The 22,818-nt window shown below is 35.8% G+C and overlaps 8 protein-coding genes across 8 annotated transcripts; 2 read left to right on the top strand and 6 right to left on the bottom strand.

Annotated features, from left to right (window-relative positions):
- Positions 1 to 1,555: 1,555 nt before the first annotated feature.
- On the bottom strand, positions 1,556 to 6,937 carry GCK72_018695 (uncharacterized protein; the record flags this gene model as incomplete). Its single annotated transcript, XM_053732697.1, has 17 exons — positions 1,556 to 1,691; positions 1,738 to 1,923; positions 1,971 to 2,174; positions 2,278 to 2,361; positions 2,408 to 2,653; positions 2,698 to 2,940; positions 3,020 to 3,310; positions 3,357 to 3,467; positions 3,517 to 3,758; positions 4,778 to 4,951; positions 5,008 to 5,117; positions 5,164 to 5,284; positions 5,334 to 5,656; positions 5,699 to 5,812; positions 6,521 to 6,716; positions 6,761 to 6,870; positions 6,919 to 6,937. The coding sequence occupies 17 exons, from the start codon at positions 6,935 to 6,937 to the stop codon at positions 1,556 to 1,558; spliced, it is 2,910 nt and encodes a 969-aa protein (XP_053581610.1).
- A 1,272-nt stretch (positions 6,938 to 8,209) lies between these two features.
- GCK72_018694 (uncharacterized protein) lies at positions 8,210 to 8,536 on the top strand (the record flags this gene model as incomplete). Its single annotated transcript, XM_053732696.1, has 1 exon — positions 8,210 to 8,536. One exon carries the CDS (start codon positions 8,210 to 8,212, stop codon positions 8,534 to 8,536), a length of 327 nt encoding a protein of 108 aa, XP_053581609.1.
- A 412-nt stretch (positions 8,537 to 8,948) lies between these two features.
- On the bottom strand, positions 8,949 to 11,108 carry GCK72_018693 (uncharacterized protein; the record flags this gene model as incomplete). Its single annotated transcript, XM_053732695.1, has 5 exons — positions 8,949 to 9,154; positions 10,495 to 10,615; positions 10,660 to 10,758; positions 10,802 to 10,971; positions 11,024 to 11,108. The coding sequence occupies 5 exons, from the start codon at positions 11,106 to 11,108 to the stop codon at positions 8,949 to 8,951; spliced, it is 681 nt and encodes a 226-aa protein (XP_053581608.1).
- A 745-nt stretch (positions 11,109 to 11,853) lies between these two features.
- On the bottom strand, positions 11,854 to 12,845 carry GCK72_018692 (uncharacterized protein; the record flags this gene model as incomplete). Its single annotated transcript, XM_053732694.1, has 6 exons — positions 11,854 to 12,048; positions 12,103 to 12,206; positions 12,254 to 12,374; positions 12,428 to 12,526; positions 12,573 to 12,742; positions 12,791 to 12,845. 6 exons carry the CDS (start codon positions 12,843 to 12,845, stop codon positions 11,854 to 11,856), a joined length of 744 nt encoding a protein of 247 aa, XP_053581607.1.
- A 1,224-nt stretch (positions 12,846 to 14,069) lies between these two features.
- On the top strand, positions 14,070 to 15,171 carry GCK72_018691 (uncharacterized protein; the record flags this gene model as incomplete). The annotated part of the gene is made up of 7 exons (XM_003110489.2): positions 14,070 to 14,132; positions 14,184 to 14,344; positions 14,393 to 14,539; positions 14,587 to 14,663; positions 14,709 to 14,767; positions 14,815 to 14,919; positions 14,962 to 15,171. 7 exons carry the CDS (start codon positions 14,070 to 14,072, stop codon positions 15,169 to 15,171), a joined length of 822 nt encoding a protein of 273 aa, XP_003110537.2.
- A 219-nt stretch (positions 15,172 to 15,390) lies between these two features.
- Positions 15,391 to 16,538, bottom strand: GCK72_018690 (uncharacterized protein; the record flags this gene model as incomplete). The annotated part of the gene is made up of 6 exons (XM_053732693.1): positions 15,391 to 15,512; positions 15,561 to 15,873; positions 15,964 to 16,105; positions 16,148 to 16,282; positions 16,327 to 16,405; positions 16,454 to 16,538. The coding sequence occupies 6 exons, from the start codon at positions 16,536 to 16,538 to the stop codon at positions 15,391 to 15,393; spliced, it is 876 nt and encodes a 291-aa protein (XP_053581606.1).
- Positions 16,539 to 18,070: 1,532 nt separating this feature from the next.
- On the bottom strand, positions 18,071 to 19,397 carry GCK72_018689 (uncharacterized protein; the record flags this gene model as incomplete). The annotated part of the gene is made up of 6 exons (XM_053732692.1): positions 18,071 to 18,201; positions 18,249 to 18,564; positions 18,617 to 18,758; positions 18,822 to 18,956; positions 19,005 to 19,171; positions 19,215 to 19,397. 6 exons carry the CDS (start codon positions 19,395 to 19,397, stop codon positions 18,071 to 18,073), a joined length of 1,074 nt encoding a protein of 357 aa, XP_053581605.1.
- Positions 19,398 to 20,295: 898 nt separating this feature from the next.
- Positions 20,296 to 22,652, bottom strand: GCK72_018688 (uncharacterized protein; the record flags this gene model as incomplete). The annotated part of the gene is made up of 7 exons (XM_053732691.1): positions 20,296 to 20,414; positions 20,460 to 21,190; positions 21,236 to 21,472; positions 21,518 to 21,715; positions 21,762 to 21,949; positions 21,997 to 22,394; positions 22,445 to 22,652. The coding sequence occupies 7 exons, from the start codon at positions 22,650 to 22,652 to the stop codon at positions 20,296 to 20,298; spliced, it is 2,079 nt and encodes a 692-aa protein (XP_053581604.1).
- Between the last annotated feature and the right edge of the window lie 166 nt (positions 22,653 to 22,818).

Below are 22,818 nucleotides of genomic sequence, written 5' to 3'. Positions count from 1 at the left end.
TTGAATCTGAAGAACTCGTTGAACTCGTTTCATGGTGTACATTCTCCGCCTTTGGAGAGTTTTCCTTTTCAACTGATTTCTTTTCCAAATCATCAGATTTCGGATTTTTCTCCGTATCGGTTCCCAATTTTTGCTTCAGAAGAGCCGCTGCAGCTGGAGGAAGTGGTTGCCCTTGAACCCAAGATTTCAGTTGTTCCACAGTTTTTGAAGTTATTTTTTCACACTGAAATAGTTAAGAATACATCTTCAGATACCGTAACTCATGTGTTCCAACTAACCAGAACTCGATCCAAACTATGAAATACTGCCAATGCGATCGCATCCTTCTCATCAACATCTGGTCTCAACAAAAAGTTTTCGCACTCTCTCACCAACTTCTTCACACCAAACTGATCTCCCATTAGAATCAATTGGCTCACGTTTTCATCTGGAACCGAATCAGAAATAATAAATTTTCTGTATCAAATAACAAACCACAGATTTCAATTGGCGCCATGTAAATATACTGAAGAAAAATATGGAATGCATTCAAATCGACGTTATTCATCGGAATTTCGTTCATAACACTTTCGTTGAAATTTCCGTGAAACATCGCTTTGAATACTGGAGAGTGGGTTGATAAAACCTGAAAAAGACAACTTTTAATTCAAATAATATTCAAGATTATAAAAACGTCATCGAAAGTAATTATACCTGTTTTGAAACGTGGAATTTCCTGTCTCCAACCAACAAAACAACGTCAGAATCATCTTCTTGAGGAACTGAGAAATCGACGAAATCTCCAGAATAAATCTCTTTAATTTCGTTTATTCCAATATTAATTTGGAACATGACTGATCCGTTTCTAACGAATCCATTTTTCTCATTAATTTTATCGAAACTGTAATTCCAATTATGTCCATCTCCCTCTCGATCGAATGGAATGCTGAATCCAGAAGCAGTCAACCCCTTCTCAGGCATCTTCTGATTCCGAACTTGCACCATGACATCCGCTTCGACCGACCAATTTTCAAACTTCGAAAGACATGATTCACTTGGACTGCAATTCAATGCAACCGACAGTTTTTCCTCTTTCTTTTCAACAGCAAATGCCCATTTCGTGGCTCCACAGTACCCCAGTTCGATTGTTTTGCTTCCGGCGCTTTCTATCGACGGAACAGTACAAAAATCAATTTTCAAACCTTTTGGATAGAAGTCTGAAATAATACACATATTTTTATAATCTTATCGGAAACTTTTTTGGTGAAAACTTACTACTCATTCGTTTGCTTTGATCATTGTTTGATCTCCAGAACATACTTTTCCGAGGAATAGTCACTGTCTTCCTCCGGAAATTCTATTTTCTGGTTTGTTTTGTTGACATGAGACTAAAACTAGAAAATTTCACGCCGAAAATGTTTTTATTAAAATTTTTTATTCAACGGTTGGAATGAAATCCAGAACAATAACAACATAAACAACAATTGACATTTGACAATGTGAAACAAATTGGAAATTAAAAAACAGAAACAACGAATCAAACAAAGGATGATACAGATATTAAAGGATCGCGATCTTATAGGATTCCGTATCTTATCGGTGTTTTCGACTGTCTTCTCGGGATATCCAGAGGGACACTCAAGAATCCGTCCAAATTTTTAATTTCCTTTACGTGGGCGACTGAATTAGCTTTTTGCTGAATTTGTGTATAACTGAAAAAGGATAATTCAAACACTATATTTATTTTTCAAAGATTACTTTTTCGCAGTTTTTTGTGTTGTTTTCTTCGTCGACTTGAGCTGTCTTGAAGAACAACGTTTTTCTTTCTTCTTCATGTTGGTTACAACTTTTTTGATGTTTTTTGGCTTGACAGTATTCTGAGTTTGGTTCGAAGAGCACGGTTCGGTTTGAATGACCGATGGTGATGAGGTGTCAGCTATGAAGCTGAGGAATAACATTAAATGCTGCTATTTGAATAGGTGAAAAATTACCTTTCTTGATTTTCATCGTTTTTCTGTGCACCGATAGAGACTTCACTCTCGAGAACTGGGACATTTTTCGAATTGATATGAAAAGGAACCGGGTTGAACTCGAAAACTGCTGATACTGATGACGCCGCGGCAAGTTCAACGTCTACAACATCACTCGGTGGTGTTTTATGAATGCGTTGATTGTATTTTATGTCCTCGACAACTCTAAAACAAGTTAATTACACATTTCAAGGTTGTTATTTGATAACTATAAAACAGACTTGCAAAATTCCGGTCCGGCTCGTTGCAAGTCTGCTATAAAACTCACTTTTCAGCGGCGATTACACGCTGTTGCAGTTCCGCCACAAGATCAGAGTCAATTGTTGATTTCACTTTCGCCTCTGCTGCATTTCTGTGAATATTTGTTCAAAAGTTTAGACGGTATTCGCGTCACTCACTTTTCTAGAACATCAATTCGTTTCAAAGCCGAAGCAAATGCTGACTGCAATGACATGAAGGAAGAAACCAAACGGTTAGGGTTCTTGTAATCAGCCATTTTTTGAGACGCAGTTTGCTGATCCGCTTTTTGTTTGACATACATCGAATGTTGTTTATCAGATCTTGAGGCTCTACCATGTTTCGGTGTTGGGTTCACTGTACCCAAAAACTCGATTTCATCACTGGTGTCTTCTTCGTCGTTATATCTTCTAAAGAAACATTAAAATATGTTGAGTTTTAATATGCAAACCTGCTGTCTGATGAACTTTCGGATACTTTGCCCTGAGAACTATTAAACAAGTTTCTGGATGCTCTGGAACGGGTTGCAGGTTCCGGAAGAGCAGATGTTCCTATGTTTTTCACATTGCCAACACACTGCATATCGTCTGTAGATTCTGTTTGATCGATGCCCAATGAAGCTTCATTTTTCTTCTTTGATTTTTTATCAACAGTCCCAACACCGTCAACTTCAATTGCATCGACTGGAACCATGCTGAAAATGGTCAATTTATGAAGTTAAAATTATATATTTTCTGGTGAACACCTGTTGATTCCTATTTATCACAACTTACATCCTTTCAGCGATTGGTCTAGAAACCTGCAATATAGATACATCAGGCTCATCATCGATTGGCTCTACCAGCCGGACCAGTTCGGCTGTGTGAGTTCTTTTAGGTTCATTATATTCTTCATCATCATCAGAGTCTTCTTCGCAATAAACTTTGTCATCCCAGACACTGTACCAAAAATCATTTGGATTTCGGCTGGTAGAGCATGCATCACTATCGTCTCCCGTGGACTTCTTACGAAACCCGGTAAGTTTTGAATCCTCACTCACTTGAACATGTGCTACATTTTCCAAGCTGAAAATCGAACAGTTTCATGTTTTTTTCAAGACATTATGCTTACATTTTCAGAAAATCGGGATCAAGTTTGACTTTGAGAGAATAGTACAAACATGCCTTGGCCTGAACAGAGAGATCGGCTTTTGCAATGTTAGGAAGCATAGATTTGTGAAACCTCAAAATTATTATTTAAACATGAATGACAAACTCAATGAGAAACGTACAAATCGTATAATTCTTGAGCACTCAAAACAGTCTCCGTTTCTCTTTTCATTTCTTCCCACAGATATAACGAGTCCCGCACATGACTGTTCAGTACAATCAGTACATTTGGTTCTCGAATGCAAATGAGAGACAGAACGTACTCCCACATGTCGCTTTCTTTTTTGTGACTGAACCCGATTCGTTTTGGAAGAGGTTCATCAGCATCGCCGGACATCTTTCGTTTTGGAGTATGATCACCCATCTGAAACAATTACTCATTTTTTACAAACCATTTGAGAAAAAAAAATTAGAAACTTGAGAAAAAAAAAACGAAAACGATCACTCATTAAAACTTCTGACGCGGTTTTCTTTATTAGCTAAATAAATAGGAGTTTGAAAAATCGTGTTGAAAAATTAAAAAAAAGCTTCAAGCTGAATTCAAGGAGCGTTCGCCCACGAGGAGTACACGGACATTTCGGTTCGAAACCAAAGACTGGAAAAGTCGATGTGCCTTTAAACTTTATTAAAAAATTTGTTTATTTCATTAAAAAAAATATTTTTCAAGAAAATAAATACATCTGCAGAATAGGAAAATTGGAAGAATATGACAAAATGGTAAAGAAAAATAAATCTAAAAAAAATAATTAAAAAAATAAAAAATAAATAAAAAAATTAAAATAAATTTAAAAATTAAAAATAAATCTAAATCTAAAAATAAATCTTTATGTAAAGATTAAAGCTTCGAGAAGAATGTAATCATTGCATTCTAGCGGTGTACACCGCTAGAAAGTGCCGCGGTGTTGCTAAATCGGTTAGCTCGTCCCAGACAGAAACAGACGCAAAGAATATCAAGTATATTTTCTGAAACGAAATCCATATGTTGGCAACGTTTAAAAAAACTTGCCAGATGCAATGATGATCTTAATCTGGTCATCCTGTAAAAATTCTTAACGATTATCCAGAAACCAATTCCTCGGTTAGCTCCGGTTGTGATCAAGCATCTTGGTGGCATAGCAGACAGTGAATAAAGTAAAACTGATGTATGTGGGCTGCACTGCTCATATAGGTAGAAGAGTCACAAAACTGTCACAAAATGTGTAACTCGATAGTTCAGGTCCGAAGAGGCTGATATATATGAAATAGTTCTTTCGTTTCGAGAAAGCAATAATCCTATATGAGCTGTCTACCAATAGTCGATTAGATCAAGGACAAACGTTCACACAAGATTAAAATTCATTGAAGTAATCAAAACATTGTTGAAACATCCCTACTACTCAACACCATTCTAGGCACTTTCTTCTCTTTTTTCATGATTTTTAGAACTTTTGCAATAATTATCCGACGGATAGAGGAAGTTCCAACAAAGTAAATGAAGAAACAAGTAAGAGCAACGGAACCTGCTCTTGCGTAGTAGATCATTCGACGTGTGAATTCGGGAAGTGCTTCGTATTGTTCCTGAACCACACTGCTTTTAGACATTTCGCACTGAGGAATTGAGAAGTGAATCTTACACTAAAAATATCAGTTGCCACCTCTGTAATTTCATAAATCAAGAGAAAAGTAGTTGATGATATCGACTGAATCAATAAAGTTTTCTCATGACTCTGACGTGCATTCAACTCTGAAAATACAATAATTTAGATCACAATAACCGTTGAATTACATACTTCTATCTGCTGGATTCTGGAATTTTCTCCTCCTCAGAGATATGTAAAGTATCAGTAAAAAGTTAAGAATTAAGCAGACAACTGGAATCAAGCCAGTGTATGTATCGAAAATATATGTTATCTAAAAAAACGTGTAAAATGAAGAAAGGGAAACATCCCAGTCCACTAACGAAATGGCCATCTGGATCACATTCTGTGGAATAGTCAAAAGTGTAAAATGAGTAATTTACAGCACATCCAGAGAAAAATGGAATCAGAAGAAGTGCCAACAAAACAATCTGAGTTAGGTAACGGATAAAAGAGAACAGAGTTACACGAGTTACCGCCAATGTGAAGCAATAGAGCCAAAGTTTTCGATCAGCAAACGCCCGTCCAAACGGGAAAAAGATTGCATATATTCGTTCAATAATCATGAGAACTGTCAGGAGTAAAGGATATGTATAGACATGGTAATCGAATAGAGTCAGATATTCTCCAAGGTTTTTGTAGATCCCTGAAAATACAATTTTATATCTTTCAAAGGTTTGATACTTACATTTGTATGCTTTTTTACTTATAAAATACGGGAATATATCACTATAAAACTCTACGAGACAAACACCTGCATTACAAGCAATCATTATATAAATGTACACAATCGGGATTCTATCTGGAATATCAAAATTACATTTCATCGGGAACTTCTGCGATAAACCTTTTTGTCTATAACTGTATACTGATACAAAGAGAAGAACCAGAAAACTTAATGCAACAAAGATGAATGACAAATAAAGAATATAGAAAACAATGACTGCCATGACTTAAATTTATGAAAAGAAAGGGAGAATGGTGACAAAAGTTATAAAAAATAATCTTGACTCCTTGCTCACTTTATTTAATTTTCTTGACATATTTACCTCAAATAATCATATTCTGGAAACCAATTTGGATTGAGCTGTGGAGAAGTGACACACTTCCGTCTATCGGGTGGGAGGTCAGTTGTATTACGTACTTGTCTAGCTCTGCGAAGTTCAATGGAATCTAATCCAATGATTGAAAAAGATAAAGACAAGTTCATCTGCTTTAAATGAGACAACTTGAAGTATATAGTTTCCCTCTACAGTTGGTTTAACGGAACTACCCAGATCGATAATCTAATAAGTGTAATTTGATGGCTGCTGAACTTCTTGTGAGTTGTTCCCAATCTTGATTGAGTTTTCAGCTTTTGAACTTTGAATCTTTCACGGAATTACGGACAATTTCACAATTCTCAGAGATACAGAAATATCCATTCTTCCCGGATTGTCAAAAACGTCTCTTTTTTAACCAAAAAGTCTCGAAATGGATAGGAGAGAATAGTTTATTCAAAATTTATTACTATTCGAAAACCTCGCAGCCACAATAGTAGTTGTATTCTTCCGGTTTCCAGTAGAAGTTCTCATTTTTTCCAATAATATCTTTCGGATTCCTGGAGTTCCGATGAAATAAATGAAGAAGCAAGTGAGTGTAACCAGCGAAGAACGAGAATAGGATATTATTCTTCGATCCAATTCAGCCAACGACATATATTCAGTCTGGAAATGCATTAATAACAGATAATGGTGAAATTCATTCTTACATAGAACAAATCGTTGAAATATGAAGTGATTTCAAAACTCAATATGAATGTTGTCGTTGCAACTGACTGAACCACCAGTATCTTTTCTTGACTTTGTCGAGCATTTGAAGCTGAAAACGTTCAAAACTGTATAGATTAAGCTGTTTGTGTGTCTCCACCTGTCTCACTGATTCTCATTGTCCTTTTCCGTTTGTAAGAGAAATGCAAAATTATGAGAATGTTGAAAAGCATACTTACAACTGGTACAATCCAATTGTAAGTTGAAAATAAATGAGTTATCTCAAATTAAAAACTTTCCTTTAAAAAGTTATTTTCAAGGCACTCACAATATGGACATTTGGAGCACATCCAGATACATACTCGAGCAAATAGTTATCATAATGGCTTGCGCATTCGGAGAAAAAAGGAAAGAGCATGAGAGAAAATAGGATCAGCTGAAAAATGTAACTTGGATTGTGATGAGAAGAAATATAGCAGCTCACACTTAAAACAATGCAATATACAATCAGTTTCCCATTTGCAAATGCATTTCCAAGCGTGTTTAAAACGGCATAAATTCTTTGAACTACCATTAAAACTGTCAGAGACACTGGGAAGTAGTATACAAAATCATCAAGAAGAGAGAAATATCTTCCACTATAATTAATCATCCCTGTGTTTAAATAGGTGAATGCTTACTTGAAGAATAGACTTACAGTAATATGTTTCTACAGTAAGAAATGCTGGAACAATGTCATTATTCAATTCCACAGCGATTATACCTAGGTTGCACAACATCATTGCATAGATGTATGTCGTTGGGATTTTATCTGAATTTTTGCTTTGAATAATTACAAAGGAGCAGATGTTTGAACCTTTCTGTTTGTATGTTTTGATTGTCCAGAAAAAGAAACTTAAAAACAGAAGAGAAAAAAGTAGTATGGTGATATAGACTGTCGCGGAATTAATAGGTCTTAATTCACGACCTAACTAAATCACCAAAGCCACACGGGCTCACAAGAATTGTCACAGTCCACACTAGACCACAATTTTGGATAACTATCACACGATAACATATCTATGCTGTCCTACAATTATAAAATCTATTGTAGACACTACTCACAGCAACAACAAACCATGATTGGTAAAGATAGCTCACCAAGCTCCCTCACAACTATTTCAGTTTCACAAACTTCCAAACCCACATACATTATCTCACTACAACTGAGGGATCAACTCAAATCACTCGAGCAATCAGTTACAAACTACGATCAACACTTGTACTTATGATTCGTACACATTCACAGCAGCAACTGCTTCTTCACGAAATCACAGCATTTTGGGAGCCGCCACAGAGTTCTTCTCGTGGCCCCCCAGTGTCGTGGAATTAACTAGCCATTAATTCACGACCTTCAATAACCAGCCTAACAACTCTATGGCGTCTGTTAGATTCACAAATATCTAACCAAAATGGCTATAAGAAATGGTTTTGACAATGAATTCAATACGTGTTACGTGACCTTCCCGAGGAAATGCTCAACAACTCTCGTCGACTACTTGCGTGCCCTGACCTCTGATTGTGCCGACCCCAAGATAACGATCGCCCTCGATTCGCTGCATATAAGGAAACGGAATCAACGGGAAACTTCACTCTACTCTTGTTCAACACTCTCTCGCTCTACGGGACATTCAACTGCTGGAAGCTCCATCAATCGACGCCTCAACCGCGTCTCCGACAACTACTCCACCTATGCTCCGGCTCCCGAAGAACTCAAGACACCTAAAGTATCCTCCTGACCCTTTAACACTATTTAATAAATCTGTCACACCTTTCCTCTATTGTTATTCTCGCATTCTAAGTCTGACGGGGTTCACCTTCCCTCTAAAGTCAGCACATAGACACAATAGAGAAGCCATCTCCAACCTGTCATTTCTCAAATAGTGACTCAACATGGAATATTATTTCAGCTGAACACTCTAAACCATTTACTTTTTTCGTTCCGAAAAAACATAATTCCGTGGTTTGTTCGCTTATTCTGATCCAAATGATATCAGTAGATTTCAAAGATCATTGTAGTGTACGGTTATCTTTGAGCACAAAGGAGTAGACGTATGCCTGACATTTTCGTTGACAAGTAGTTTCAGTTTGATTTTTGCTTATTTTGAAATAATTTCATATTGACAATTATGAGTTTTTCAATGAAACTCTTTAAACTGCTCCGGGTCGTTTTGTCACTGATTGTACATTCACAGAACTTGTTTTCATATTTTTGTTCAATACTTTGGCTGCTTTCTCCAGAATTATAATTCGGGTTGCTGGAGTTCCAACAAAATAAATCAAGAAGAAAGTCAATCCAATTGCGGCCTTTTGAGAATAAAAAATAATTTGAGCAGCCAACTCCGGACAAATGATGTCTGTAAAATCCTTGTTGGTAGTGCACCAATACAATTAAAACTACTATTAGCATCATGAGATAATAGATAATATCGAAAAACAAAAGAAAAATTGCTGAAACAACCACTTGAATTAACATTGTTTTCTCGCGAATCCGTCGCGCAATTGATACTGAAAAAGAATATAGCTTTGAACAAATAATGTGAGATTTTCAGTACGCGGGTCATCATTCTGTTGATTTCTTTTTCTTTTATGAGATAGATGCAGAATCAAACCAATGTTAGCTGAAAAGTTGTATCAAATGAAAGTTCAGTTTTTATGGTTCACCAGATGAATGCATTCATATTTTGGAACAAAACTCAGCGAGTTGAAGTCATAGATTACAGGACATTCGGAGAACTATGGAACCAACCAAAAAAATCATTGAGAAAATCTGAAAATCTTGTTTTTTCTGTTAAATAATCCTGTCTTTAAGAAAAGATTTACAGCTAAGGTGAAACAATAAAACCAAAGTTTTTCATTTGAGCATGCCTGTCCGACCGGGAAAAAGATTAAATAAAATCTTTCGATAACCATCAAAGCTGTTAAAAATATTGGTTATCCGTATGTCATGAATAAATGTGATATATTTTCCATAGTTATGACGTACAACTGGAAAAATAATTCTTTCAAACGGATTCCTTTTTCTAAAACTAACAATTGTAACCTTCTTTGCTCAAGAAAACAGGGACAACATCCTGAATGACTTCCATAGAAAGTTGAACAAAGTTGCACACCCATTTATGGAATTCGATTTCTACAAAAACCTGCACACTTATTATATAGAATTTATTCAATTTTTCTTGTTTGTTTTGAGAATAGAAAATATTTCCGTGTTGTTGAAATCAGTGTCATCTATGGATTGTGTAAACGAAGAAATTCTCATAAAAAAACGTCATTATTCAAAAAACAGATTGATCTCGGCTACTCGTAATCACAACTACACGTATCCTCTTCTTCTTTTTAACCATCATTATTGCCTTGTCTATAATAATCGTTCTTATCGCCGGCGTGCCAATGAAGTAGATGAAAAAACATCGTAGAGCTACTGTAACATTTCTTGAATAATAAATAGATCGTCGTGTTAATTCTGAGAATTTCATATATTCTTCCTAAATATTATTCAGATTAAATTTAAAATCTACTTCTCAATTAGGCCTCACAAAGTATATATTAATGATGGATTCAGTAATTTCATAAGATAAAAGGAATGCAGTAGACAACATTGACTGAATAAGCATTGTTTTTTCATGACTTCGTCTTGCTTTCGTTACTGAAAAAGAGAAACACTAGGAGTTTATATCATAATTACTTCCCTCACCTGCATCATTTGCACTGTGGGATTTTCTTCTTTTACAAGAAAGGTTCAAAATTAAACCAATGTTGAGAAACATACACACATGAGGAATGACACCGTTGTACTTGTCGAAAAGATAGGTGAACTGAAAGGATTGAAACTTAGTTTATTATGTTTTTCAAAACTTACGATGTGTTCACACTGTGATTCGTAAGTGAATGTATAGAAATCATAGTTTATCGGACATCCTGAGAAAAATGGAATGATACAAAAAACCATTGTGAAAATCTGCAAAACAGTAATCTAAATGGCTTCTCACTTGAAAGCTCACCGCTAGGAGGAGACAATAAAACCATAATTTCCGATCAGAAAACAATTCTCCGCGAGGTCGAAACACAACATAAAATCTCTCAGCTACCATAACAACCGTGAGAAACATTGGGAAAGCGTACGAGAAATCATCTAAAAGTGTTGTATACTCTCCCATAAATTGACGAAGCCCTGTATATTATTGAAATAAGAAAGATGAGGGAAAGGAATAAAACAAACAGACATCCATAAGTTTGAGCAGTGAGAAATAATGGAATCACATCGTTGAAGACCTCAATGAGCAATTCAATAAAGTTGCTGATGATCATAACATAAATATAAACTATTGGTATTCTATCTGAACTGTCAAAATATTCAACTCCATTTAACTTTTAATGACACACCTTTTCTGTTATAAGTTTTGATAGAATAAAAGAAAAACATCAGAAATAACAATGAAAGAAACAGTATCATAGAGTACAAAGTGTGAAGTAATGGATGAGATGTCAACTCCATATTCTGATTCAAACTTTATCACCAACAAAAAAAGAAATTCAAATGAAAACAGAGACTAGGTAGAAATCGTGTAGCTGTTGTTATGAGTTTGTGGTTTTATCGGCTCATAGAAATTTTATTTTATTTCAGATCCAGAATTTTCTTGTTATTCAGCCTAACATATACGTGCACGAAAATACGCACGGTCTTCAGTTCGCATCGAAAGTTAGTTATGTTCGCGTTTTGTCGACGTCAATTCAGTAGACTGGGACAAAACGAGAACCATTTTCTAAGTGCTTACGTGTTTGGAAGAATTTTTTTTTCAAGATTTTTCAGAATGAAAATCTGTGTTACCTCTACTGATTCTAACAGAATATAACTACTTCTAGGACTAGAAGCACCTCTTCCATCGGAGAATATTAGTGGACAGAAAGTTTTAATTTGGTCAGAACAGATTTATTTGCAAAGTCATCAAATTATGCTTGAACAATAACACACTTGAACAATAGCACATTGGGGACCAAAATCCAGATCTGTTACAATGAATATACAAAAACGGTTAGAATGAAATCAATTTATTTAAATCATCGCACTAACAGAAACTGTTTTAAACTTGTTTCTTCCGGTTGTTACGAAGAATGCTCTATCGAAGATAATCTTTCGTATTGCAGGGGTTCCAACGAAATAAATGAAGAAACACGTGAGTCCAACTAAAGAATCTCTCGTGTAGTATATCGCCCGTTGAGTCGATTCCGAAAGGGCAAGGTATTCTGTCTGGAAATGTTTTCTGCTGGTTTTTAGAACTAGTGGTAAAATCATGAAGCTAACCTTAAAGATACTATTTAAAATCTCTGTGATTTCATAAGTAATGAGGAAAGTAGTTGTGGCAACTGATTGAGATATCATAACTTTTTCTTCTTTTCGACGTTTCACTGAAATTGTTGAAATGTAAGAAAACATTAGTCAACCCTCAATTTACGTTGATCACTGTTCATTTGGGATTTCCTTCGAATGTAGGAAACATAAAATATGATGACAATGTTGAGTAGCATACAAGAGATTGGTATAACCCAGTTGAAATTGTTGAACAAGTACGTGAACTGAAGAAGAAAAGATATTTTCGATATTCCGAAAACGCATCATGATGACTTACAAAGTGTTCACACTCCGTAACATATGTGAGACTGTAGTAATCGAATATCACGGGACAACCTTTATAGAAAGGAGTAATCACGAAGATCGCTGTCCAAGTCTGAAAGCACACACTTCATCTATGGCCAGATGCACCAATTGCTCACAGCAATCCCACAACAGTACCACCACAGTTTCTTATTTGCGAAGACTCTCCCAAATGGAAATATCAATACATAAATTCTTTCACAAACCATCAGAATTGTCAAAAATAATGGATAGGAATATACTAAATTGTCAACTAGCGTAACATACACTCCAATATTTTTATAAAAATCTGCAAAATTAGAGCTAAATCATATGCTTGGCACTAGTTTCAAATCACAATCATAGCTGTTCTTAGTCAGAAAAACAGGCATCACATCGTTGCAAAGCTCCATCCAAATTTCGACAAAATTACAAAATACCATCAGATAAATGTATACCGTAGGAATGCTACCTGAAGAGATAAGTGCTTAACCTTGATTATTTTTAGTAAACCTTTTTGTTTGTAACTTTTGATAGTATAAAAGAAAAACACTAAAAACAATAAAGAGAAGACAAGTACTGATGAATAAATGATGAAGAGAAAAGGGATCATTTAGTTATTTCAAATGAGAATAAATAGACTGAGAAAATGAATTCTCAGTGTATGTCTGATGTTAGTCCATGTCTGACAATCATTGGATTGCGTCTGAATGTAATTCAATGAAGTTCAACGTCTTATTTTCTGTTTTGCATCAAGATTAAAAATAACTTGATAGAGTAAAATGGCCAAAGCACACAAATAAGAGAGATCCTGGAGTAATTCGTATTTAAAAACAACTAATTACATCCGCAAGGCCATTTTTGATTGATTGAAACCCGTTAAAACTATGCTCCATATTATTGGTTGTTTGATTTGAAATTTGCACAGGTCTTTGCAGCCGTCTATTCCAGCGACTGACAATGCTTGGAACGTGCATTCTTATAACTGTTTAGTTGTTCAAATGAAAAGAGACGGAGAAAATAATTGAGTTCCAGAACAATTTCATTGTCCAGACAATCTCATTGCAATTTCATTGTTTTGTCCCATAAACAAATTATTTTCTTCAATTTTTATCAGATCTGTTTTCAGAAGTTTCCGGGGGAGTGTTGGTCGGAGTATCTACAAAACCCAGGATTCTTTTGTGCTGTGAGAAATCGTTGATCGTTAAAAATCCGATAGTCATCTGATGAATTTCTCCATCTACAATTTTCATACCTCGCTTTGCAAGAGTATTTTCTTAGAAAACTCATGTATTATCCCAAGAACTTGATCAACAACCGACAGTTTCTATTACATCACGCATCCAGTGAGCCATGATGATAAACATTTCAAAAATTACCAAGAAATCAACTACACAAACAAGATATTGCTTCCTTCACATCAGCAGTGGTCAGTGGTACTGGTCGTCACCATTAGTTCCAGGCCACTGACTTGTTCGCTTCATCGTCATTTAGTGTAGTTTGGAGGAGTTATAACTTGTGCCACCTTTACTGAGAAACAACTTTCCATTCTCTCACGATTATCTTGAACTTTCCAATTCCCTGTCTCGTGGTCTGAAACTTGGTTCCAGTTTCATTCTTACTTTGGAATACTCGAAATGGCTTCTGCTCCTATGATCAGCGTCTATGAAGATATTCTTGCAGGGTCTATCGTATCTCTGGTATGTTTCACAAATAAGGAAAGTTAGTTCTAATTGGTAAGCGTTTTGAAGATTTGTGCTATTGGAAATTTCATGATGACCCTAGTTATAATAGGAAGTTCTCGTATTCCATCAATGAAATCTTCCTTCGGAATGCTGACAATCAATCAGAATTTGGCTGAAATGATACCTTGCACGACATGTTTCATCTTCTTCTTCTTCGGTTACACATTGTGAGATTCCGATGGAATTTGAGATTATGAAAAACTTTCTGGTTTCAGGAATTGGAAAACAGTGATTGACAACAGTTATCTTATTGGTGCTTCTGCAATTATAACAGTACATATAATTCTCATCAGCTTTTTACTCATTTCTCTCAACAGACTGTGTGCTATTCTTTTTCCGATTGCGTATAATGGCATATTCAAGTAAGTTTATTAGGAACCTTGTAGACGGTCAATCGCGAAATTTTCAGAGGAAAGTTTCTTGCTGCTTTTTTTGCTGCAAATTGGTTGATCCCACTGTCCATCAGCACTTTCATTCTAGTTTTCCGTAAGTTTCACGTACCAAAGATTTTTCCATTATTGGGGCTTTTAGGTCAATGCAGATTTGTTATTGTTCACGAAGGTTGGTTCTTTGATGAATCGAAAAACGAGGTTTGAACTTTCAGTGATCATAAAATGGAACAGAATATTTATTTTAGATTTGTGGGTCACTATTGGAAATATACCGAAGTTTTCAAACGCCCTTAGCTTTGATCACGACTGTTGTTGACCTGTCAGCTCTCTTGTTGTTGGTTATTTTGAGAGTAAGACATCTGAATTAGCCTTGGAGAAACCTAATGTTACAGAATCGAATCTTTAAATCAAAGAGTGTAGAAACGAGAAGACGAGAAATGAATTTCGCTCGTCAAGTTCTGGTTCAAGGATTTGTTTTCACAATTCATGCGTTTTGGTATCAAGGGGGTAGAAACCTAATGCCAACATCAATGCCGGAAAACTGGAAAATATTTTGGACGACTTCATTCTCTTCTAATTTACTTCATATTTTTGATCCGTAAGGCAACCCAACAGAGAAATGTGTAGTAGAAGGATTTCAGAATGATTGTATTTATCTGTAACATGGAATTCCGTACTTGGATGTTTGGAGTACGTGGAAAAACTCAAACAAAAAGAATAACAACTATCGGATCGACATCAATGAATTAACTGAACACTTGAACTTATTCATTCGAACAGAAAACAGTTTCTTTGTCCCTAATTATTCCATTTTGCTTCTCTCAAGTCATTATTGTTTTCGATGCATTCGACATAAACAATTCGTTTCTAGTTTGAACCTTGATGATATTCGTTGTATTAGCTTTTCGACAGACAATGAAATAAGCCACTCTTTTGAAGAACCCTGAACACAATTTTCATGATGATATCATTCTTATAAATCTAACGTTACCAAGGATTGCCAACCGATAACTTTTGATAATGAAAAAGTTTGGAAGTGGATCAAGAGCAGGATATAGAGATATAGTACACGCGAGCATTTGGCTCAGCGACTCGAAAGATATGTTACTGAATGCTGCTGATATACTAATAGTTGATGGAATATGCATGAGAAATACTGGAATGACCGTTTGAAAAACCAATGCATAGAACAATTGAGTTTGTAGAGAAATGTGGGAAGAGGATGTTGTGAATTTTTTGCTTGCTGATTTAGTGTGACGATAGCACTTGTAACCATAGTAGAATATAATTCCAAAAGAGACGTTCTGCAATGAGGAACTTTGGATTAACTTTCTTCCGTGCTTTCTTTGGCGAGCATCCGTCGTTTCTTAAATTTCCATATACTCTCCACTTACTATGAAAGAAGCTTCTATAGCACAACCAACAATACATTTCCAATTCATGGTTGTATTCCCATAAGCATCTTCAGGGTAGAAGTAGTATCCAACATAGTGAATTTCGGACAGTTGGATATCGTGATCAACAAGATAATACTTTCTATATAAATACATCGATTCGTGTTTTATTTCCGAAACTTACCTCACGAACAAGTCACCTTCTTCAAATGGTCCCAACGTGAAATGACTTAATAAATACCAGAAAAAACCAAAACTTAATGGGAAAAGCAACAGGAAAATTATCACTTTCCTATTGTGATTTTTGATCAAGTTGCTTCTGAAAGGGAGTACGTTCAATATTAAGAGAAAAGCCGTACAGACCCTGTAACTGCCAAGTATCTATATATAAAATGAATAGCAAACAACGCCATCGAAGATCCGAAAAATGTGCAATACAAGACTAAAATTTTAAGAATTTTGAATATTTCGGGTTTTGTTAAAACTTTACCATTTGCCGGTAACAAGAAACTTTTGGGAAGCAACGCTTCTTTAGCGAAAACGAAGATTAGTGCTCCGGAGTTTTGACTAAACATTTTCTAAAAGAAATCAATTCGCTCAGATATGAATTGTTTAGAAACTTACAGGTACGACAAGTGCATTAAGAATTGAATACAAAATTTCAAAGCACGATATATAGATCATCAATATTTTATAGCTTCCTAGAGTTTTTGGAGATTTTTTAATAATTAGGATAACTAAGAGAATATTACTCAGAACTCCGATTACTGCAGATATTTGCTGAAAAATTGATCGAGGGCACATTTTCGTCGCTTTATCTATCTATCTGTTAGAATGAATAAAATGAAGTGAAAGAGTGAAAGTAGTTCTGTCTGCGATAACAAAATAATCAGACAAATACAGATGGCCACTAGAGAATTAAGTAATTGTCTGGCGGATGATAAAACTTCCGAGTGCGTGAGTACCTGACTCATTTCATGACGTTGAGTAAATTGAATATTCGTAAGTTTGACTGGATGAGTAGTCTAGAGATCTGCAATTCCCTGCGACAAATGCTTCGACAATACTCGAACTTTATGGTTTCTTTAGTTGGACAACACAGTTGAAAACTTTGTTAATGATTATAAAATTACTTTTGTTTTGCCGCACAATCATCTACAAATTCAGATTGGTTTAGGTGACTACTCCGAAAAATCATTGAGAATTTGAAAGCGATGAATCATAAGAAAAAGTATTTTAAAAAATTACTCAAGATTATAGAAGATTAAAAAAAATCAGTTTATCAAGTGTGTTTTCATGTGTGTGGAGAAACCGAAACTATTATTCAATCCGGTCCAATTTCAGATCCAAAAGCTGTTTTCACGTCTACTTTCGCTCCTTTGCATTGTGAAACTTTCTGTTTGAACATATGAGCTCGTTCTGTTGAAATCCAAAATTAGTATTTAGATTATAATTGCAAACTTACTGCTATAACTCTTGATAATATAAAAGTTGGGAAGTGGATCTAAAGCAACCTGAAAATGATGAGAATAGTTATAATTTTTTATTCAAAACAGCATTAACTTACAATAGCCACAACCATAATCATTATTCCAACGAGAGATCCTCAATGTGAGTGGTGACGACCATCAAAGCTAAAATAGAATTTCGAAGATGGAAATATAAATCATCAGGTACTTTCCAATCTTTCGATGAGATTTGAGTTTGATGAGTAAACTCAAGAAAAAACTTGTTGAAGATGGCAATAAATGCAGCGATACGCTGAACAACACTGTGAACTGTCGGCATTAAACAGTTAAAAGTCACGGAAACAACTTTTGAAAGTAGATTTATGGTTTTGAAACATCCTCTTTCAACCTAAATAGGTCGTTTTTGATGGTCCACTTAAAAGGTTCCCTTGTGAAGTGAAGACTGAATGAAGAACTCGGATAATATCTTGGCTATAAACGTAGGTGTGTTTTCATTATTATACTCCCTGTGGATTTGTCTGGTGACGATGAAACAGGCGATCATGAGCGAGAAACTGGAGGAAACAATGATAGGAATAACAAAATATGTCATAGATCTACACTACTGATAAGTGATGATAAATTTAAAAGTTATTTAATCAATTCTGTGGAGCAACTGACGGCGGAGATGTGATTCCATTCGAAGCCAACTCTGATGCTGCAGCAGTTTCTACTCCTACTTTTGATCCTTTGCATTGTAAAACCTTTCGTTTGAATAATTGAAATCCTTCTTCAAAAAAAGAAGATTTTTACAATTCTTGCTTCGACAAAACTTACTGCATATTGCTTCTCTGTAATTTTTAATAACAAAAAAATTTGGTAAAGGATCCAAAGTTGGGTAAAAACTGATAGTAACAGAGCTGACTTCACCAAAGATCTCCATAGAGCAATTGAAAAACGATGCACTGAAACCGATAGAGGCAGGCACGTGCATCAGAAATACTGGGATCACAGTTTGGTAGACGAGAGCATAGAATAATTGAGTTTGAAGTTTATTGAAAGATGCCGACTGTGTCGATGCTATTTGAAGCATTTGCTTGGTTTGACGGTAGCATTTGTATCCGAAAAAGCAGATGAGACCAAAAGAAACAACCTGAAATTACAAAGAATGTTTCGTATTTGACCTCAATAAGAGATAAACAGACAATAGCGACGATCATGATGAATATTCCAATGAACGTCTTCCAGTGTGGATGATGATGACCATCGGCCCCGATTGGCCAGAAATATGCTCCTGCATAAGCTACGTCACTGATATTAAGCCCCATATTTTCGAGACGGTTTTCTCTGAAAGTGTCTTTGTGTGAAATCGAGAAAAGAACAAATAGTTAGATGAAAATAATAAACTACCTCAGACAATCGTCAGCTTTGTCAAATGGAGCAACGAAAAAATTGACAACCCAAAACCAAAAAATTCCGAACAATATTGGAAAAAGAAGCATACCGAATATAAGTTTTCCATTATGCTTCTTCACAATGTTGTTTCTGAATTGTTTCTAATGAGTTTGTGAACTAGAGTGATTTGAGTTTTACTCGCTGACGACAAGAAATCTGTAAATGAAATGAATCGCAAATATTGCCATTGAGATTCCATAGAATACACAGAACAAGTGAACGGAAGTTTCCATAAAATAAAATGGTACCAACTCTTGATCCGCATAAACCACCACTACAAACATTGAATCTTTTGTGAATATTGTCTGGAAAAAGAGAGTTGTTTGAAGTGTAAATTTAAGACCAAACCGGTGCTGCAAATGTATCTACAACATCATAAAGTATCTCGAAGATGGAAATATAGATCATCAAATACTTGTATTTTCCAACCTTCCGATGAGATTTGCATTTGATGAGTATAATCAATAAACAGTTGTTGAAGATGGCAATGATTGCCGCGATACGCTGAATAATACTGTGAGCTGTCTGCATTGTGTACCGAAATAAAAACTGCTTGAAGATGGAATAAAAGTGTGGGATAGCAAGTAGAACTGCTCTTTTTTATTATAATCTCCAAGGGTTCGTCTGCCAATGTATGGAACGGAATGAGAGAAGAGGCAAAACAAGAGAATTGAAATAACAGAATATGCTTCTACTTAGTGGAATTGTTTTTAAGTGAATACCCCTATGGGAAATTTAAAACACGGTCTCTGTCATTAGCGAGCAAAGTGATGCACAGAAAAAAAAACTCAAAAAGGTCTGTATGAGTAGGAATTACGTTTACTAAGTACCCATCCTTTTGAAAAATTAATACAAATTTTGTAAGGCTCCGCCCTTCCAACTGAAAACCTACATATACTTCAACTAAAAATCGAAAAAATTCAAATTGAGGAGATACTGACGTAATCTTTTTCAGAATGCATTTTTCGAGTTACTTTAAGACTTTTTGTGATTTCAATAGATTTCTGGAATATGGTCTTCAGGAATAAAACTGCCATCAAAAATTCACTTAGGAGAATCGATTCTTTCACATACAACTTCCCACAGCAATACTCTTGCAACAAGACGTTGTCCGGTCGAAAACAAGTGAGCACTTATTTTTTATGCGAGCGAAAATATGTAATTTTTCTTTCCTTTTCTATGAACCTCGACCCATGAATAATATATCAATGTCCCAGATACCTCTTTCTATTCGCCAGAAAACGTCATCCTAGGAGACTAATTCGCTCCCGAAATTTCAGAGGCCCGGTTATGCTTGCAGATGTTCTCTTTGAATGAATATTCATTAATGAAAAGGCTGCAAAAACAGCATCGACAAATAAATATTGGTCTCAACACAAAATGAATGAAGTTATGCGAATAAAAACTGAAGCTTCTGAAAACTGAAGATTTAAGAAATAGTACAAGCGGCAGAATGACGTTGATCTGGTCTGATTGCAGATTTTATGGTCACATTCTCAATTGAAGTTTCCAGTTCTTCATATCCTTCAATACTATTCACATTCACATCTGAAAATAATGAGAACTTTACAAAGGTCAAATCTGGCAACCAACCTCTCTCGTGATCAATAATCTCCCAAATGCTCTTTTTCAAACTTCTCGTCAAAAAATAAGTCTCAGTTTGTCCTCTCTGATTCACTGGGATTCTCCCTCTCGAACTGAATTCAAATCTTCCAGTTTCCATAGCTTTCTGGTATGTCCATTTGCTGCATTGAATCTTTCCAGCCATTCCTTGAGATTCCATTTGAGAAGCCAGTGTTACTGTCTCGCCAAACAAACAGTATTTCGGTGATTTTGTTCCCACCACTCCAGCGATAATGGTACCGGAATGAAGTCCAATTCTCAGCAAGAACGGAGTTTTTGTGATAGGATCCACCACACTTCTTGCTTCCCACATCATTCCCAATGCCACGTGGCACATGTTTTCAGCGTGCTCTGGAGTGTAGTCAGGGATTCCAGAGACAGCCATATAACTGTCGGAGACGGTCTCCACTTTAAAAACTCCACGAATCACGATGATTCTGTCCAGTTTCCGGAATATATCATTCAACATGTTGACAATATCTTTTGGAGGGCATTGAGGTATTGTTTGTTGGAATGCAGGCAGATCACAAAACATTACAGTAGCCTCATGCTCACATGCCTCAATGTGTTCTCCACTGAGAAGTTGCTGGGCAATACGTTTCGGAAGCATGTCCCTCAGAATCGAATCCGTCTTCTGACGCTCAAGTTCAAGTTCCTTTGTCATTGAGTCAAGTTGCTCATTGTTTGCTTCTAATTGAAGACTGAGAAACAAAATTTATATTATCGTTTTCTGAAAACCAACTCACTTCACTTCAACATCTGTTAATCTCTGCTGATTTAAAAGGATCAAATCTCGAGTAGCATCATGAAGCGGCATTGCAGTTAATCTCATTCCATATTGCATCAATTCATTAATAGAAGTGACATAAGGAGAACATAAGTAGATGATATACTTCTTGGATGACAACAACATCATCTGTCCCTTCAATTTCAGATGATGTCCCTGTGTCAACTCATTCGATGGGTCATCATCCAGTGCGTCCCTGTAAATGTGTGAGTATAATAACTGTAAGGAAGTCAATGATTACATTTCCTCTTTTAGTTCTTCTTGATTCATTGCATCCATATGTCTCTTCTTCAATGGGGATGTTTTAACTTGGAGAACAAACACTGCATTGATAAAGTTACAAATATTCTCAAAGTCCAATGGAATTTGAGGACGATTGATCTCAAATATTCTGAGAATTGGTGTTCCGGGCTGGAGAAGTTCATTTGGAATGTGATTGCTGGAATTGAATGAAATCCTCAAGATTAATAATTTCAGCCTCTCACTGTAATTCACTTCCACATTGAACAAGTTTGCAGGATTCATCAATGATGAAATGATACGGAAGCGCCCGAGAAAAATCGGAGAGGGACATTCCAAGGGTGTCATCTAGGATTTCGGGAAAGTTCGCATTGGTTGAAGTGAGCAAACTCATCTCGGAACCTTCCGAGTCACGACGAGGGTCTCCAACGTTCTGAAAAATTGTATATTATGTGTGCAATTCGATGGCATCCACCCTACTTTGATCAAGAATACAACATGCTCTTCCACTCTTTCTCCATTATTCATATGAACACTTCGCTGAGTCCTTCCTTGAACAATCAAATTGATATCCAAATCAAAAACTCTCTTTGCAACTTCTCTTACAACTCCTTTCACAATATGATATAATCCAGGTCTTCCAGTGAAATAATGTAGAAGAAGACTTCCATCAGAAGTCTCTTCACATCTGAAAGAGGGTCCACGAAGGTTTGCTTTATAGACGACATGATCAATAAAATAATGAAGACTGTCCAGATTATCCAAGAATCCTTTCAAGTTTGGACTCATACTTCGGACAAGCTCATCCCATCCGATCTCCATTGAATAGGTTATCAAAAATGCTCCATACATCTCCCATACCTGGTCTTTTGTAACTTCTGTAACAATAGATTGCGAATTTCTGTTCATTTAGTCAGTTTGAACTTACTAATCACAAGAGAGACACTATCAACAAGAACATATGTGTCCGTATCCGAGTAATAATGATTGACAATATTCTCTTTGCCATTCTCGAATCCTGACTTATCCAAAACTTGCAACCAAGTCTCTTCTCCATAATTCCGACATATCAACTGCCGGATACTTTCGTGAATAAATCCAAACTGAATCGTGTGAATAATTACTACCGACTTCATAGAAGAGAACAAATATATAACTCACCATTTTCAACACAAAATGATCTTCGTTATGAAAAGGAAACTGGTGAGGTGAATAGGTCAGCTATGGACAGAATGTGTCAAATAAAATATGCATAGCGTGCCTTAAATGTTATAAAGTTCTATCATCCAACTTTTGAATAAT

This window comes from Caenorhabditis remanei, chromosome V (assembly GCF_010183535.1).
Source record: "Caenorhabditis remanei strain PX506 chromosome V, whole genome shotgun sequence".
Lineage (NCBI taxonomy): Eukaryota > Metazoa > Nematoda > Chromadorea > Rhabditida > Rhabditidae > Caenorhabditis > Caenorhabditis remanei.
The sequence above is the reverse complement of the archived record's forward strand: the minus strand, read 5'-3'. Positions and strand labels throughout refer to the sequence as shown.